Below are 18,471 nucleotides of genomic sequence, written 5' to 3'. Positions count from 1 at the left end.
GGCCCCTGCCCCGGCTGCGCGGGCCCCCGCCGGGCCCATGGACGGCGCAGCCGAGCGGGCGCCCTGAGCGCGGCGCGGGCCCCCGGAGTGCCCCAGAGGCGAGCGCCAGCGAGGTGAGTGGGGCGGGGGCGGGCGCCGGCGGGGACCGGGTCGGGGTTCACCAGCCCGGCCCAGGGGCGCTGGGGGCGGCTGCACCCGGCGGGCGCCCGGGAGAAGGAGGCGGCGGCCCCGGAGGCGCCCGGGACAGCGAGGCCCTTCCCCGCCCCCCGCAGCGCCCGGCGGACCCCGGCCCAGCCCACGCCCGCCTGCCGCGCGGCCGCCCTTCTCCGCGCAGCTCAGTCTCCGGGTGGGGAGGGCGGGGGACGCACGTCAGGGACCCTCCGGGGCCACTTGCGATCCAGCGCGGATCCGTGCGAGCCCCCGCGAGAGCCCCCGACGCCCCGAACGGCTCCCCCGCGGGGAGCAGAGCCGGAGCGGGCGGACCCCGGCCCTGAGCCGACCCGGGAGGTGCGGAGCCTGGGCCGTGGGAGGGACGCGGCGGCCTCTGGCCTGGGACACCCCGGAAGGGGCCGCCCGCTGTCGGGGGGAAGGCTGCAGATCCATCCTCCCGAACGTCCAGGCCGCCCCGAGCCCCCACCCCGGGGTGCCCAACCGGCCCTGCAGGATGAAGCCCCCGAGTCCTTCCGCCTGGTGCAGAGGCCGCCTTGGCGCTGGGGGAGGGGCTGGCACAGCCAGGCTACTGCAGCCGCCTCGCAGGGCCCTGCTGCCGGGCGGGGATGCGGAGCGGGCCAGGTGGGGGTACCTGAGAGTCTGGCCTGGAAGGGGGAGGGTGACAATAGGCCCAGCCCCCACCAGGTCACCCCGTCCGGGAGAATCTGCCTCCGACTCCCTGCTCCTGGGTGTACCGGCCTCTGCTGGGGGCAGAAGGGGCCCTGGTGCTGCATGATGGGGGGCGGGGACGCCGCGGGATGGAGGAGGGGGTGGAGGAGGCAGCGTGGCTCCGCAGTGCTCTTGCTGTGCGGCCTGGGCTGGGGGTGGGGTGCTTGCTGCAGGCCAGGGAAGCTCCTTTTGTGCCCCTGCAAGGGGTCTGAGTGGAGGTCCAGGCCCCTGCCCTCTCCCTTGCCTCCCTCCTGGCCCAACTCAGTCTCAGACACTGTTGCACCTGGGGGGGTCCAGGGGTGGCTGTAGTACCCCAGGCTGAGCCCTGCACCCTGAGGACAGTGCCATGCATTCACTGCTAATAAGCACTGGATGCGAATGGCAGGTCATGTGACAAGCTGGCAGTTCATCCTGAGGTCTCACTGAAATACCTCCTGCTGCAGCCAGCCTGGGGTTGCACGAGTGTTTCTGGGCATGTTGCCAGGCAGGTTCTGTTCCTCTGGTGCCCTCCGTCCTCCGGGAGGCTTCTGGGAATAAAGTCCCGGGAACAGAGATGCTGAAAGACATTTAGAGCCAGTCTCTACTCCAGAACTCCTGTCTCCTCAGACTGGGGCTGAAGTCAGGGCCTAGAGGCTACTGCTGGACAGGCACCTCCTCGAAGGGGCATCGGCCGGTGACTGGAGAGACCTAGGAGTCACTTCTTGCAGAAGACGGGGAAGGGGGCAGACCCAGGGCGAGAGAGAGATGGTTGGACTCCGGCCATGAGAACTGCACGGGCTGACGCCCCTTCTGCCTGAGTTGCTCAGCGAGGTGACCTGTGGAAGCCCCAGGCTTGTCCCGGTGTTTCTCATGTGGCACAGTGACTGGGAGCAGGGGCACAGGCCCGGTGGGAAGGGAGGGAACCTGGATTGTCCGGCTCTGAGGGTCAGCTGTCGCAGTCCCCTGTGCCAAGCTCAGACCCTGTTCCTGGGATTGCAGGCAACCTCCAGCCCACCCCACTTTCTCCCAGGTCCACAGCTTCCCAGGCCAGGGTGGCTCTGCCTGGCCTTGCCGTTGGCCCAGTGGAGCAGAGGGAAGGCAGCTTGAGTCCTGCAGCACTAACCCAGAGAGTTGAGGGGACGCAGGGATGAGGGTGTTTGGGGGAGCCCAGTGAGGGCAGAGCTGACCTGTGAGAGTGCAGGGCCCCTGCCTCCCAGAGGCACCACCAGTCTCTCCCCAGCCTTCTCAGCATGACTTCTGCCTCCAGAGGCGCCCCGAGCCAGTGAGCCGGACAGCTCCGAGGGCCTGCCTGGGTGTGAGGGGGAGGCATGGTCCCATCTCCCCATGGTTGACAGTCCTGGCAGCCGTCTCTGAAGGTAGTGAATTCCCTGTCTCTAGGTGCTGAGCAGAAGGTAACCTGGTGAGGATGCTGTCAGTGGGGAGTTGGGGATGGCCCAGGACTCCCTGGTCCCATCTGTGCTCAGGGTCAGGGATGTGCTGCGTGGGGGCCTCAGGTGTGGGAGCTCTCTTTTGTGAGCAGTCAAGCTGACCCCTAGGGCACTGGGGTCCTGGGGTTCCCGGAAGTCTGCATGCAGAGGGCAAGGTTGTGCATGGACTGTGGTGCGTGCGCAGCACCACATGCGTGTGCGCACATTCTCACGTGGGTGCTTGCACACAGGCAGGTGCATTGTGGGTAAGCTGGGAGCACCAGCCGTGTTTGGAGTGGGTGTGCAAATGGGTGTGTTCTGGCACACACAAAGGGCAGTGTGCATGCTGCACTGGAGTCAGGCTGCTGTGTCCCAGGGCAGGGCAGCTGCCCGCTGCCTTCTGGAAGGTGTGGGCCTGGGAGGAGCCTCCTTCTGACTTTGGGCTTGGAAACTTCCTCCTGGGCTCAAAGACCTTTGAAGAGGATATATGGGGCTGTGCCAGGGGTTGGGGGGCGGACATCCCGTCAGCCATGGCTCTCACCACCCAACACATAGGCCCTTGAATAGCAGGGCCACAGGTGCTCAGGAGGGCTTGGGATGTGGGGTGGGGAAAGGAGAGACACAGAACCAACACCCACGTTTCCTTTCCTCTGTTCCCACGTGGCCAGTGCTGGCCCCACTGATCTGCCCCAGGCTGTCTCTAGTGTCTCCGCTCCCCACCCCACCCAACCTGCCTCATCCCTGGCATAGCTGGGCCCTGATCCTTAGCATCTGGGGAGCCAGAGGTGAGGGACCTTCCCCCTGGGAGCTGTATGTCCAGAGACCCTGTAGGTGAGGATGCTTTCCCAGAGGCCAGCATGGCACGGAGGCTTCCTGAAGGAGGGGCACTCGGTCAGCCCTTCGAAGTACAGAGAAGGCCTCCAGGGAGTGAGCCTGGGCACAGCAGGCACCAAGAGTGCACAGGAAGGTTAGGACCAGGAAGGGCAGAGGAGCGGAGGGGCTGGGGAACCCACCCCACTGGGCTCTGGACTGCCAGAAACCTGCTGGGGTGGGTGGGAGCGAAGGGAGGGGCACATGCCCACTCTGCAGAGGAGCCTGCTCTATGGTGGCGGCTGCCGCAGGAGCAGCGGTTGCCTGGCACCTCTGCTGTTGCCATGGCGACGATGGAGGTGCTAACTTGCTAATGAGTCCCCTTCGGCTGCAAATAACAATACTGTTGCCGGCGACAGCCCAGCTCCAGCTTGGGGTTACTTGGGAGGTGGGGCAGGCCCAGGTAAAGGCCAGACCCATCCTCCCACCCCTCCGGCCCCTGCCCACCCATCCTCCCGCCCCTGCGGCCCCTGCCCACCCATCCTCCCGCCCCTGCAGCCCCTGCCCACCCATCCTCCCGGCCCTCCGACCCCTGCCCACCCACCTCCCTGCAGCGGAACTTGCCCCTCCGTCTGCTCCCTCTGGGGCTCAGGCCTGGCTGTCTGTAGTGCGGGTGCCCCTCTCCACCTCCTGGTGGTATCAGGACTCAAGGCTGTATGATGGCCAGGCCCTGGCTGCAGGGAGGGCAAGGGCCTCTCCTCACACCTGGCCTCCTCCCTGCATGGTGGGGGGGTGGGGGAGAGGTTGGTGGGGGGAAGAGTATTTGCTTCTGCTGTTTTCAGTGAGAGAGAATCCACCCCCACTAAACGGATGAGGACATTGAGGCCAGGGGTGCTCCTAGAAGGACCCCCAAGTGTCTCTGCCCCTCTGGCCTTCTCAGGGTCCTAAGCCTCTGAGCTGGGCCCTTGGGTGTTGTACGGGGCACCTAAAGCCACTGCCTCCCCAGGACCACACATCTGGGCCCTTGCATGTTGCCACCTGTGCAAGACTTGGGTAGAACTCAGAAGAGGCGGCAGGTGTGGCCCTGGGGAGGGCACCCTGTGGTGGCGGCTGGAGCGCAGGCTGGGGAGCGGGGTCCGAGTGGGTTCCCGAAGCCCCGCTGACCAGGTGCCACCGAAGGCCCAGGTGTCAGCTGCGGGGTCAGCTGAGGCAGGTGTTTCCCTGGGCTCTGGTGGCAGCAGGGGTGGTGGGAACACACAGATGCCTGGGCCTGGGAAAGGCGGGAGAGGCCTGGCAGGAGCTGAGTGTGAAGCGTCCGGAGGAGAATGAGGGCAGCTGGGGCTCCTGGGCAGGGAGGGGCTGGGACCTGCCCCTCAGGCTGGATTCAGGCTGGGCCAGGGACATGGTCCACACGGGCCTTGCACCTGCTGCTCCGTGAACTTTCCTAACAGCCCCCGGCCCGCCGGCCTGGGAACTGACCCGGAGAGTACAGAAACGGTGGTGGCCACTGTCCCCAGCCCATTTGCAGTGATGGGTGTCCTCAGGGCACCTCCCCCCAGTGCCCCCTGTAGCTGTGGTTGGGGACCTGGCTTGCTGAGAGCCCTCTGCCCACCGGAGCCTGCTCTGCCCACCGGAGCCCGCCCTGCCCACCGGAGCCCCCTCTGCCCACCGGAGCCCGCTCTACGCAGGGCCTGGGCTGCATCTCCCTCCCAGCTCCCCTCGCCCCTGAGCTGGGTGGAGCAAACTTCCTCACTGACAGGCAGCCGTGGGGGCACCGAGAAGATGGCCTTGCAGGGACACCCAGCGCCCATCTGTGTAGCCTGGGGTGGGTTCCACCCCTGCCCTAAACCTCAGTTTCCCCATAGTTAAAGCAAACTCATCGTCCTTACTCCATGTGCCTCCTAGGGACTGTGAGTCTAAAGTGCACCCAGAGGAAGGCCAGTCCTGGCAAGTGACGGAGAGATGGGCCCCGAAGTGGGGCAGTGACAGAGATTTGTCACCAAGCCTGCAGGAGGGGCTTCTGGAGACCCCATCCCCAGACACGCCTCCTCCGCCTGCCCGCCCTTCAGTCTGAGGGCTTTGCAGGCCATGCCAAGGGCCTGGCACCTTCGGGTCCCTGACACTGACCTTCCTGCTAGGGCTGCCCCCCCCCATCTTGGGCTCCAGCAGCCCCTGAAGGGGCCCCCCAGACCCCAGGCTCTGCTGAAGGAGGGGCACTCTGTGAGTACGACATACCCCTGCAGGAGCCAGGCACTCACCCCTAGCAGGCACATGGCGTGCACTAGGCCTCGGCCTGCAGGCCAGGAGGGCAGCAGTGGCAAAGGAGCCGTGCCTCTGTGCCCAAGGCTGTCCTGCACCCTGCCTGCCATCCGGCTGCCCTGGGAGCCCACTCGGGCTGAGACAGCCCCCAGGCCACCGTCCGCCAGGGGCTGGATTATCGGCTTAGGGAGCCACCCTGCAGTCCCAGCTCTGGGGATTGGACTCCCCAGGGCTGTGCTGAGGGAGGGAGGGGCAGGTGTGAGGACAGGGAGCCTGGAGGAGGGCAGAGGGCTGGGCCATGAGGGAGGGTGAGGTGCCGTCTGGACCCCCGACTTGCTGGGGGTCCTGTGGTGGGGAAGAGGCAGAGGTCAGAGCAGGGAGACGCCTGCATCCCAGGGATGAGATGGAGTGTTCTGGAATGCATAAGTGTCCATGAACTCCAGGGCCCAAAGGAAGGACCCCTGGCCTCGTCCTGCCCGCCGGCCCAGTCCCGTGCTATGGGCTCATTTGTCCCCTTCTGCCTTGCTGCATCCTGCTGAGAGCTGGCCTTGTGACCTGGACAGGGTCTCTCCGGAGGGAGAAGGGTCCCCACAGGCACATTTTGGGCTCAGATGTCCTGGCGGGCTGGGGTCCCAGCTCTGGCCTGTCCTGGGAGCTTCTGGGTACGACGGGGGAGCCTGCAACGCAGCTGACCATCCCCCTGTCCCTGCAGGTCCAGCACCATGTGCTAGGTCACGCCCAGCGTGAGGCCACACCCTGGGCCATCGGAGCAGCCCCTCCTCCCTCCAGGGGTCACCCTCCCCACCACCCACTGCCCCACCATGGCCGGGGACCGGCTCCCGAGGAAGGTGATGGACGCCAAGAAGCTGGCCAGCCTGCTGCGGGGCGGGCCTGGGGGACCGCTGGTCATCGACAGCCGCTCCTTCGTGGAATACAACAGCTGGCATGTGCTGAGCTCCGTCAACATCTGCTGCTCCAAGCTGGTGAAGCGGCGGCTGCAGCAGGGCAAGGTGACCATCGCAGAGCTCATCCAGCCGGCCACACGCAGCCAGGTACCCAGCCCTCTGCCTGCCGGCCTGCGCCACCTCCAGAGCCCACGGCCAAGGAATCCTCAGCTCGGGCAGCCTCCCTCCTCTGCCCTCCAGCCCAAACTGGGCTCCTTGGGGTCACAGCCAGGGGCGTGTGGGGCAGTCCCCTCTGGCACTTGCATTTCATCGCTGCCTGCTGTCCCTGCTCAGGATCCCCCCACCCCCCAAGTCCTCCTCACTCAGTACCTGCACTGAGGTGCTGGCCCTCCCCACGCAGACAGGACTATGTGGCTGGGACCGGCCCAGGCTCATAGAGAGGAGCAGTGAACGGAATAGCCAGGTGTGAACACACAGGGGTGGGGCAGCCCAGACGCCCACTCGGGAGAGGGACAGCTGTGTCGTCCACTCCGACTGCTGTGAGGACAGGAGGGGCGGTCAAAAGGCACACATGAGCAGCATGTCCCCATCCCACAGCTCCCCCTAGCCCCGAGTATTCAGGGACCCAGAATTCTCTCTGTGACCCCCCAGGAACGTCCCTCGGGGGAAGGACAGCTAGTTCCCTCAGGACTATCAGGTGCAGCTGGGGAGGGACGGGCCGGGCTGTTGACTTGTGAACGTAGCGGCACCTCCTCCTCCGACTGCCTCACAGGGGGACGAGGGTGACAAGCCGTCAATCCTGGAGGCTTTGAGAGGGGTCTGGGTCACTGATAGGCCCCCTTCGGCGCTGGGGCATGGGAGGACGCAAGTGAGAGAGCCACTGGCCAGGAGTCCGCCTGCCCCAAGGCCAGCATTGGCTCCCTTTGGCTTCCAACAAGGGGAATCCGGTGATTAATGACCCCCAGTGAGGACTCCCGGCAAAGTGCGATCCCATTGGCTGCCGGTGACGTCAGCCAGCCTGGGGCTGGCAGCTCAGCTGGCTTAAGGGCTGAGTGTGCTCGCCGGGCGGGGGCACCGGTGCTGTCTGAGCAAAAGCCACTCAACATCTGGGCTGGCCCTCAGGGCAGGGGAGGAGGACAGGAGGAACCCAGTTCCAGCCGCTGCCTCCGGAATTGGTGCAGGGGCCTGGGGTCCTGCCACAGTCCTCTGTTTCTCCGCTGGGGGTTGGGGAGGGGAGAGGGTGGAGAGCAGAATCGCTGGCTCCAGAGTCAGCCCCACTGAGAGCCCACACCTGAAGGTACCGCCTCTAGAATCCCTGAAATGGGCCGAGCCTCCGTTTCCCTCCACCGCCCAGGGAGCCAGCCAGGTCCTGTCCTGAGCTCCCATCGCACTCACCTGTGTCGAGGAGACCCTCGACACGGGCCTGGCCAGAGCGTCCGTCCCCTTCTCCCATGTGCATGGAATGGGGGCCCAGCTGCAGGAGCCCGCCCCTCCCTGCCCCCGTGGCTGCTGTGTGGCGTGGGTGTGTGCACCTGGCCGCTGGCAGGTGGAGGAGAGTGTGTCAGGTGTGTGACTGCACCTACCCTCACCCCAGGCAGCAGGGTGACCGCTTTCACCTCCCATCATCCGACCCCTCACTATTCCCTTGGGCCAGTGTGGCTGGGACAGGGCCAGGGCGTCAATAGGTGGGGGCGGCATGCTGACCTGTGCCCCACGGCCCCCAGGTGGAGGCCTCGGAGCCACAGGACGTGGTGGTTTATGACCAGAGCACTCGGGACGCCAGTGTGCTGGCCGCAGACAGCTTCCTCTCCATCCTGCTGAGCAAGCTGGATGGCTGCTTCGACAGTGTGGCCATCCTCACAGGTGAGTCAGGGACCCACGCCTCCCTGAGGCTCTTGGTCTGTCAGCAGGGGCTGGGGCTGGGGCTGGGGCGTCAGAGAGGCCAGCGTCTGCTGTGCACAGGAGGAATCCCATACATCTGTGGTTCTCGAGGCCCCACCGTCCTCTCCCCGGGACCCCCCCACTTCAGGACCCACCAATATGAGTTTATCCTCAACACAGAAGGAAACCCCAAAGTACAACTCAGCTCCGGAGGTGTAGGGGGAGGCCTGCAGGCATGGGACCCTGCTCCCCTTCCCAGAGCGCCTGTCAGAAGCCGAGGCAGAGGCCCCACCTTCTGGAAACTCAGTTGGAGCCATGGGGTCGCGAGGAAGTCTCCCCACCCTGAAAACCCAGCTGAGTGCAGGTTGCCTGGCATCAAGGCTGCTGCCTGGGTCCCAGCAGAGAGCCGCCAGGGATTCCTGTAGCCCAAAAGCTGCCTGGGCAGCCGGCCCCAAGCCCTGGATGCAGGGAAGCCACCCCACTACACACTCATATACACAGATACACACATATATACTCATACACACTCATATACACAGATACACACTCATACACACTCATACACACAGATACATATACACAGATACACACTCGTATACACATACACACAGATGCACACTCATACACACATGTATACACAGATACACATGCACATACACTAATATGCACAGATACTCATACACAGATACACACAGATGCACACTCATACATGATACACGTATACACTCATACACACTAGTATACAGATACATTCGTATACACTCATACACACTGATACTCGTATATACTTATACACACATACACACAGATACACACTCATATACACAGATACACACAGATGCACACATACACACATACACACAGATACGCACACACATACTCATATGCACTCATACACGATACGTATATACATGCTAGTATACGGATACACACTCATATACACTTATATACACTGATACTCGTATATACTTGTACACACTCATACACACAATACACACGTATACACATGCTAATATATGGATACACACTCGTATACACAGATACTCATACACATGTGTACACTCATACAGATACACACTCATATACACTCATACACACATATACACATACACACATACACAGATACACATACACACAGATACACACTCGTATGCACTCATACGCACTCATGCACTCATACACAGTCATACACACAGATACACACTCATATACACTCATACACACAGATACACACTCGTATGCACTCATACACACTTGTCATCTCTGAGGGTGCTTTCCTCCCCTGGGCTGTGGCTGAGAGTGAGCCTGAAGAATCCACCTCCTTGGGTCTGCCCAGGTCCCAGAGCCGGGTGGAGCTGGCCTGTCCCAGGGACCTGCACCCTCCCCCACCCAGGGCTGGGATCTGTGTTCAGGCTTCTGCCACCCAGCCTCTGCTACCAGGCTGTGGCAGGCAAGCAGAGGGTGTGGGGTACTGCGGGGTGCAGGTGCGGTGGGGTGGGGAGTGGGCAGCCAGACCAGGCCCTTGGCCCTGCATCCAGTGGGAGAGGGACCTTCAACCTAGCCTGAGGGTGACTGTGGGGGGGTGAGGGGTGACAGCCGCTTTGGCCAGGCAGACCTCCCGAGATGCCATGTCCTGGGACCTAAAGGGCACCCAGGAGGTGTAAGGGTGGTCTGGTGTCTGTGGTAGGAGCATTGAGGCCAGGCTCCCTCCCTACCTGTCTGCATGTGACTCCAGCGCCCCGCACTGCTGGGTGGCCACGGTCAGAGGGGGTCTGGTGATCAGCATCTGCCTCTGCGTGTGTGTGTACGTGGGCACATGAGAGCATGTGTGTGTGCACGCATGTATGTACACGTAGGTGTATTTGTGTATGTACTCGCCCGTGCGTGTCTGGGTGGGCTGTGGGATTTGTGTGCACATGTGCGAATTCTCTGAACCAGAAGCCACAGGATGATACACTCTGATCCAACCCTCACCCCCTGGGTTCATTTGAACTGGTGGGGAGGGGAGGGGAGAGAGAGTAGTTCGGGGCTTTTCACAGGCTTCCCGGTGTAGTAGGACCCCTCCTGAGGGCCAGCTTGCTGCCCTAGCCAGGAACGGGAACCAGAAGGCCTTTCTGTGAGGCTGAGAAGGGTCCCAGAGTGGCAGCCCTAGGTGGATCCTAGGAAGGTCCCCAGCCTGGAAGGTCCTGTCTCCCTCAAAGCTGAGGGGGACGGTGTGGGCAGCTGGGGCCCTCACCCAGCTCTGGTGGGTGGGACAGCATGGGTGCGGAGGTGGGCATGGGTGTGGGCATGGGAGGGTCCGGGCTTGGGCTGGGGTTTGCCAGGAGGGTGCTCCTAGGGCCTGGCAGTGCCCGCTGACTCTCGGGACCCTCTGAGCTGCCCTTCTGTGCCGACATCCGCCCTGCAGGGCTCAGTCCTTGTCCCTTTCCTCCCGAAGCACAGCTGCCAAGGAGTCCCGGCCCCCATGGTATAGAAGGGCTCATGACGACACCCAAGCAGGACCCGAGCTCCGGATGGCCCCCCATGGGTCGTGCCCTCAGGCCCCCTCCCACCCTGAGGTGGGCACAGACCCTACTCTGGGCTGGCTCTGGAAGAACCAGGGAGAGTGGGAAGTGACATAGTGAGTGGGACAGGGGTGCCGCACTTACCAGGAGAAGGGACAGTCTGGGGTCCCGCCGCACAGGCAGGACAGCTCCTTGGTCCATTTGCAGGGACAGTACAGGCCAGAGCGTGAGGACCAACCCTCTCTCCTCCCCACAACAGGGCGGGTTTTCCTGCTTCCCCAAAACGTGCCCTGTTGCGGGGAGGAGAGGCCGCGCTGGGGTCCCAGGACTGCGGTGAACCCCACCTCCCCTTGCTGCTCCTCTTCCCCACCTCCAGCTGCACTGCTCATGATGCTGAGGGGCAAAGCGGCAGGGGAGGGGAGAGGGGCCTGGCCCTTTAAGCAGCGGCCCGCAGTTGGCCTTGGACCCCAGCTGGGGGGCTGCACTGCAAGTGGGTGGGGTGGGGGCCCCATCCCGGCGGGGAGTCCGGGGGACGTGGAGGTGGCAGGCAGAAGCATGTCTGTGACTGTAGCCATAAGCACTTGCGGGGTCTGCCGGGTGGCTCAGTAGAGGCACGCGTCCTGGTACACACGCTTTCATTCGAGTCTGGGATTTCACTGTGAGTAGCAGGCGAGCTGCAGGCAACCCCCCTCACACCCCTGAGTTAGGGAGCAGGGATAGTGGGAAGGCGCCTTTGGGGAGGCCTGGGGATAGGGGTGCCTCCCCCAGGCCCAAAGCATGCTGGGACCTACAAAGGGTCCCTTGCTGAACCCCAACGCCCCTCCCTTGTCACTCAGCCGCCCTAGAGCCTGGGTGGTTCTGAAATCCCTGGAGCCTCAGTCCCTGCTAGGCCTGGCGTCCACAGTGGGCTCTGTAGGGGGCATCCATGCTACCCACTCTGCCTGGGGAGGTCCTGGGAAGCTTCCCCAGGGAATTGCTGCCACAGCTGTGAGTCCCTGCACCTGTCCAGAGACATTCCTGCCTTCCCTCCTGTGGGAGAGGGGAGGGTTCTGATGGAATCCCCCTGCCACCACCACTCCCTTTGGCCAGGCCCTGAAGAAAGCAGAGAGTAGGGCCCAAGATTCCTGAGAGAGCCACAGGGAGGTGGGAGGCAGCAGCTACCAGGGAGGAGTCTGCAGAGAGACTGCGGCCCCTGCCCTCCTGGACATCAAGAACATCCAGGGCTCCCCTGGCTCAGATCGGTGAGCGGAAGCCAGCCACGGCCCAGCCTCTGCTCAGGGGAACCTGCAAGCTGGGGCATCACTGGTGACAAGTCACCTGCTTCCCCCTGTCCAGCCAGCAGGTTCCCATGGAGGGGACTGCTTCTCCAAGGCTGCTGCCTCAACCCGCCCGGCCTGGAGCTTCCACTGTCTCCACAGCCCCCACCATCATGTCTTTTTGGGGGACACGAGGAGCTGGCACAGCAGGCGTTCTGGTTGGGGGTTTGCACACACTCCCCTATGCTGAGTTATCCAGGTCCCTGGCACCAGCCTCTTCTGCACACCAGGACAAAACAGCTCTGAGTTCCCCTGGCCCCAAGCGCCACCCCCTTCAAAGCCCAGCCTCCTCCATGGGGATCGGGCAGGCCTTAGCCCAGGGTCTCATGTTCTGCACCAACAGGAGCCAGCTTGCCATGGGGGCTCATGTCCCAGAAGTTGTCCCTGGGGTGGTGCTGGGCAGTGCTGGCCTCACCCTCCAAGAGCTGGTGGCCACCAGGTGGGTGCTGCCTAGTTTCTGGTCCGTGTTGATGGTCACCTCAGCCAGGTCGGGGCAGCCAGGTCCATTCTCACTGTGCATCCTCGTCCCCAGTATCTTCTCGAAGCTGCACAATGCCATGCAGCAGGCAGGCTGAGGACGCGGAGACCTGAGGCATGACATGCACTGCCCGTGGTCACTGAGTCACACGTCCCAGGGATTCACGTGCCGGTCTTTCCAGTCGATGGAGGGCAGAGGAGTTCCTCCCACCAGCCCGTGCTTTGGACTTGGATGTGTGTGGAAGGAGGCGGTTGGTGACTCGCTGGTCACATGTGCAGTGGGTGCCCCCTGCCTGCCCAAGTGCCCCCTGCCTGCCTCAGTGCCCCCCGGTGCCCAGGGCTGCTCCACTCTTCTCCCTTTCCTGCCTGGTGGAGTAGAGCCATAACCAGACGCAAATGCCCCGAGGGCTGTGCCAGGGTGATGTCATGCCTGGGGAGGGGGAGGGGACAGCCTCTTGGAAGCCCTGGCCTCCTGGTCCTGGCACCCAAGCCTGGGCATGGGGCTCCCAGCCAGCTGGAGGCAGGGAGGCATTGCATCAGCGCCGGGGAGGAGGAAGGCCCAGCCTGGCCCCAGGCCATGGGTATGGGGGGAGGAGCTGGCAAGGGCCTCTCCTCTGGGGTGCATGACCCACACCCTCAGCGGGAGCCCCCTGTGGTCTCTGCGCCCGCCCCTGCCTGGGCCCAGTGCGTGTCATGCTGGCCAGCCACCTCAACCCCACCTTTATGGGCATCACAGCTGCGTCCTCAGCTGGCTCAGCCCTTCATTAGCGTGAGGAGGAATGTGGGCGTGGGCCCGGGCTGTGGATGTGTGGCAGCACCCCCGCCCCTGCCACCACCAGAGCTGCCCTCCAGCAGCCAGACCAGGTGCTCGGCCAGAGGCTGGCCAGCTGGGCTCCAGCTCTCGGGTCTGGGCTGGGTGTAACTGATCCTCAGCAGTAGACGGGGTGCCCTAGGCGGACGGGGCGCCCTACCCAGACAGAGTGCCCTGGTGGTTCTCTCAGCCCACCTGACAGGCCGCCTCCTCCCATAGGGGGCTTCGCCACCTTCTCCTCCTGCTTCCCCGGCCTCTGCGAGGGCAAGCCTGCTGCCCTGCTACCCATGAGCCTCTCCCAGCCCTGCCTGCCCGTGCCCAGCGTGGGACTGACCCGCATCCTGCCTCACCTCTACCTGGGCTCGCAGAAAGACGTCCTCAACAAGGTGTGTGTGTAGCGGAGTGGGGGTGGGAATCAGTAGGAAAGGGCAGGAGCTCCAGAACCAGCTTGGCAGTGGAGTAGGGACGAGGGGAGAAAGGGCTGAAGGCAGTGCATGAGCTGGGTGTGCGAGAAGCATGTGTGAGGCCAGGAGGACCCCAGGCTTTCACCCATGCCCCGGCAGGGCCATAGCAGGGCTGGGGGAGGAGCAGGGAGCTGGCATGCCAAGCTGCAGATGTCACTGGGCCCCTGGCCAGCTCTGAAAGAATCCTGTGTTTTAAAAATGGTGACAAGTGAAAAGGGTAAAAGCCACCACCCAGGCAACCATAACATTCCTGGGAGCCCACTGCTGGCATGGGCAGGGCCTGCAGACAGAGCCCAGCCTGCCCGTCTCCCACACGGGCCCAGGATGCCAGGGTGGAGACAAGAGAGGCCTCCTGGGCCCACCCCTGATACACTGGGATCCAGGACAAATTGCAAGGCTCCCAGGAGCACCCAGGATTCTAAAGGCCCTCCTGACGGCAGGGCAGGGAGAGCTTCTCCCACCCCTTTCCAGCCTGTCCTCCTGTCCCTCCAGGATCTCATGACGCAGAATGGAATAAGCTACGTCCTCAACGCCAGCAACTCCTGCCCCAAGCCGGACTTCATCTGCGAGAGCCGCTTCATGCGGGTCCCCATCAATGACAACTACTGTGAGAAGCTGCTGCCCTGGCTGGACAAGTCCATCGAGTTCATCGGTGAGTCTCTGCCGGCCAGTGGAGGGCAGGGCCTGGTTGGAGGAAGGCTAGGACCGGATGTGGCCACAGCCACAGGAAGGGTCCGCCGGAAGTAGCCTGGATGGTTGGCAGTCGGGAAGGTGGGGTATCCTACCAGGGGCAGGGAGGAGCTGCCCCCCAGGGCCCTCACCTGCCCCCATGGCCCACCTGACCAGATAAAGCCAAGCTGTCCAGCTGCCAAGTCATCGTTCACTGTCTGGCCGGCATCTCCCGCTCCGCCACCATCGCCATCGCCTACATCATGAAGACCATGGGCATGTCCTCTGACGACGCCTACAGGTACCGCCTTCCCCAGCCACACATCTGTGGCTCATAGCGTCGGTCGTCTCCTTCCCCCAGCTGCTCGCTTGCGCCAGAAGGGCCCCACCTTCCAGGACCCCCGGCAAGGGAAGGGGGTCTGAGACCAGCCCGGCGCACACGAGCTCGCCCGCGGGTGCGTCACGTGGGCAGCCTGGCCCCGGGGGCGCCTGGAGCTGAGCCTCCTCTCCCACAGGTTCGTGAAGGACCGGCGCCCGTCCATCTCGCCCAACTTCAACTTCCTGGGCCAGCTGCTGGAGTACGAGCGCAGCCTGAAGCTGCTGGCCGCCCTGCAGGGCGACCCGGGTACCCCGGCGGGGACGCCGGAGCCTCTGCCCAGCCCCGCGCCCGGGGCCCCGCTGCCGCGGCTGCCACCACCTACCTCAGAGAGCGCTGCCACCGCCAGGGAGGGCGGCCCGAGCGCGGGCGGGGAGCCCCCGACGGCCCCCGCCACCAGCGCGCTGCAGCAGGGCCTGCGCGGCCTGCACCTCTCCTCCGACCGCCTGCAGGACACCAACCGCCTCAAGCGCTCCTTCTCGCTGGACATCAAGTCGGCCTACGCGCCCAGCCGGCGCCCCGATGGCCCCGGGCCCCCCGACCCCGGCGAGGCCCCGAAGCTCTGCAAGTTGGACAGCCCGTCGGGGGCCGCGCTGGGCCTGCCCTCGCCCAGCCCGGACAGCCCGGACTCCGCGCCCGAGGCGCGCCCGCGGCCCCGCCGGCGGCCCCGGCCCCCAGCCGGCTCCCCCGCGCGCTCCCCCGCGCACGGCCTGGGCCTGAACTTCGGCGACGCGGCCCGGCAGACTCCGCGGCACGGCCTCTCGGCCCTGTCGGCGCCCGGGCTGCCCGGCCCCGGCCAGCCAGCCGGCCCCGGGGCCTGGGCGCCGCCGCTTGACTCCCCGGGCACGCCGTCGCCCGACGGGCCGTGGTGCTTCAGCCCCGAGGGCGCGCAGGGAGCAGGCGGCGCGCGGTTTGCGCCCTTCAGCCGGGCGGGCGCGCCGGGACCGGGTGGCAGCAGCGGCGGCGACCTGCGGCGGCGGGAGGTGGCAAGGGCCGAGCCCCGGGACGCGCGGACGGGCTGGCCCGACGAGCCGGTCCCGGAGACGACGCAGTTCAAGCGCCGCAGCTGCCAGATGGAGTTCGAGGAGGGCATGGTGGAGGGGCGCGCGCGCGGCGAGGAGCTGGCCGCCCTGGGCAAGCAGGCGAGCTTCTCGGGCAGCGTGGAGGTCATCCAGGTGTCCTGACCCCTCCGCGGGGTCCCAGCGCCCGCAGCCGGGCCCGTTATACATATATATTATATATAATGCAAAGAAAGGTAAATGGTTTTACTGCGATTTTTATCGAGAAGTAAATATTTCGATTTTTTATTTATTTAAGCTGTTCATTCTGGCAATGATTTGGCAACAGCGCGGGTGGTCCTCGAGCTCTATTTTTACTGTCTGGTATTTAAACTGAAACACACGTTTCTAAGCAATACGAGGCCACCTTCAGTCGCAAGCTGGGTGCCAGGCCTGGGGCCCCCCCAGTTCCCCCGCCCCAGGAAACACTGCTGACCTTTGCAAAGGCTGCCGAGCTTTCGTGCACTTTTTACATAAGAAAAAGATGAAAAAAAGGAAAAAAAAAAACTTCTTTGCCACAAACTGAGCCGCAGAACCCCCCTTCTTTCCCCACCCACCTCCTCTGCTCTCTCCCTTCTCTATGCCTGCCTCGGGCTCTGCACCAAAGCCATAGGTTTGGGGAGCAGGAGCTGATGTGCCCCAGAGAAGCGTGGCCAGCCCTCCACCAACTCCAGGCGCCAAATCTTGGTGGCAGGGAGGGCACCTGGCCGCCCGTTGCCCAGAGCTGCCCCAGAGCTGCCGGGGGTGGACGGGCATTGGGCTTCGTGGTACCAGCGTGTTCAGAGGGGCTGAGGAACAGAACAGTGTGTGTAGGGGCTTGGGGCCAGGCGTCTGGAGCATCAGATGAGGTGGAGGCTAGGGAGGATGTGGGTGTTCATGCCCTCACTCCTGCCAGAGCCCTGGTCCAGCCACAGGGTGGCCCAGAAAGGCCATTCCCAGAGGGCTGCTGCCCTTCCCTCTCCCTTGCCCATGCCCATGCCCCAGAGCTGCCTGCCGGGCAGGGCAGCACTACTGCAGGAGAGGATCTTGGCCTCGGGATCAGGCAGGAAGGTCCCGGCTAGCCTGTGCTGGGTGCACTGGGCAGGGAGCCCTGGGCCCCTAGGTATGAGGAGGGGGTAGGCTGAGGGTCCTGTTCCAGGCCGGTCCCCACCTAGCAAGGCCCCAGGCAGGACTCGGAATTCAGGTGTGCACCTGCAGGCTGGGGGCTACATGAGCAGGTGACGCCTGGCACGGGGTGAGTCGGTGCCGGCCCAGTCCCCATGCTTCCAGTAGGCCTGATAAAGCCCCTGATGCCAGCAGGCGCAGGCCGTGCCCCTTTGTCTGCCCTGAGCCCCATGGGGGCCTCTCAGGAGAGAAACTCCCTTGCACCCTTCCGCAGAGTGCTCTCCGGTATCTTCTAGGCGGCATGCCAGCCCCCAAACACAGGTGGCTTTTGGGCCCAGGTGGGTCAGCCGGCTGCCCCTGCCACATACCCTCTCAGGCCATTGGGACCCCTGCCCTTCAGATACCCTAGGGTCTCTTTGGGCAGGAGGGGTGGTCCAGGCAGGACCCAGTCAGGAGTCCTGGAGCAGGGCCAGGGAGGTGCCCACCCCGCCCTGCCCAGCCACCCTCTCTGCTGTTTCTTCTATTTGTTCTTTTTTTCACCCACAGCCCTGTGTTCCTGTCATCCCTCCTTTCAGCAAAAGTCCTGTTCCCTCTGTCCCCACCCACTCCTGTTCCCCAAGAAAATAAGCTATCATTGTTGTATTTGCAATCTATGGATTAGAGGTTTAAGTATTTATTGTTATTGGTTAATTATTATTATTAATTATGTAAATTTGCCTCCCGTCTGTCTGTTGCGTTGGGTTTCTGAGGTGACCCTGGGTGTGGAGGATGCACTGGCTCCCGATTCTTGCCCCCCAACCCCTATGCTGTCTGGGAGACAGTAGTCTGGGGCCACTGGTTGGGCCCCCTCCTCCCCTCCCCTCATCCCTTCTCCAGGGCATGGGGGATCTGTCTGTCTCAGTCCGTCTCTGCTCCTGCTCTTGAGGCACTGGTCACCCCGAAGTGAGCGGCCAGGGTGGGGAAGAAGGTCCTGTCTCAGCCACTGCCACCTCCAGTGCTTCAGGAGGCAGGCCAGGGCCCCACCCTGGTGGCTTTCTCCCACCTGGGCCCGGAGTCCTCCCCAAGCCTCTCCCGCCCCTCCCGCCTGGCCACTGCCTGGCACTGGGAATGCCTCACAATGGACCTGGCCCCTCCTGTCATTTGCTGGGAAGTCCAGCGGAGGAGTGGGTGCAGGTCCCCCGCCGAGCCTCCAGTCTCTGTGGACTGGGCTGCCGGCTCTCCAGCCCCCCTTGGAGCCCCTCCCTCCACGGCCGGCCGCACCTTCTCTCCTGGCCCCTCCCTTTGTATTTGGAGACAATGTGTTGTAATAAAGCTTAAAGTGGATGTTTTCCCCACGACTGGCTGCCTCTTCCTTCAGACTGGTGGTGGGCTGGGTAGGAGCAGAGGCCGCTGGGAGAGCAGGCCTGAGGCTCCCTGAGGCCAGGCCCCTGGTGTGCTGGGTCTGGAAACTTGCCCCGGGCTCATACTGTGGCCCTGCTCTGAGAACAGGCCCTGGGGCCAGGCACGGGCACAGGTCCTCAGCTGCACTTTTAGGGTGGAAAACGCTGTTTCA

At 64.0% G+C, this 18,471-nt stretch overlaps 1 protein-coding gene and 1 pseudogene across 3 annotated transcripts; both read left to right on the top strand.

Annotated features, from left to right (window-relative positions):
• Position 1: 1 nt before the first annotated feature.
• DUSP8 (dual specificity phosphatase 8) lies at positions 2-16,319 on the top strand. Of its 2 annotated transcripts, XM_032270591.1 has the most exons (7): positions 2-113; positions 6,067-6,406; positions 7,984-8,122; positions 13,468-13,634; positions 14,205-14,364; positions 14,559-14,682; positions 14,897-16,319. In XM_032270591.1, exons 2-7 carry the CDS (start codon positions 6,176-6,178, stop codon positions 15,939-15,941), a joined length of 1,866 nt encoding a protein of 621 aa, XP_032126482.1. In that variant the 5' UTR covers positions 2-113; positions 6,067-6,175; the 3' UTR covers positions 15,942-16,319. The 2 variants fall into 2 exon arrangements, with proteins under 2 accessions (XP_032126482.1, XP_032126483.1); XM_032270592.1 differs by lacking the exons at positions 2-113; positions 6,067-6,406; positions 7,984-8,122 and adding an exon at positions 10,467-12,159.
• Positions 16,320-16,784: 465 nt separating this feature from the next.
• Positions 16,785-18,249, top strand: LOC116544327 (annotated as a pseudogene). Its single transcript, XR_004265884.1, has 2 exons — positions 16,785-16,917; positions 17,146-18,249. The product of XR_004265884.1 is annotated as an uncharacterized LOC116544327 (transcript).
• Positions 18,250-18,471: the final 222 nt, after the last annotated feature.

The sequence above is a fragment of the Sapajus apella genome, unplaced genomic scaffold (assembly GCF_009761245.1).
Source record: "Sapajus apella isolate SASKATOON/1434 unplaced genomic scaffold, GSC_monkey_1.0 scaffold212, whole genome shotgun sequence".
Lineage (NCBI taxonomy): Eukaryota > Metazoa > Chordata > Mammalia > Primates > Cebidae > Sapajus > Sapajus apella.
Note: the sequence above shows the minus strand (reverse complement) of the source record. Positions and strands in the feature narration are given on the sequence as shown.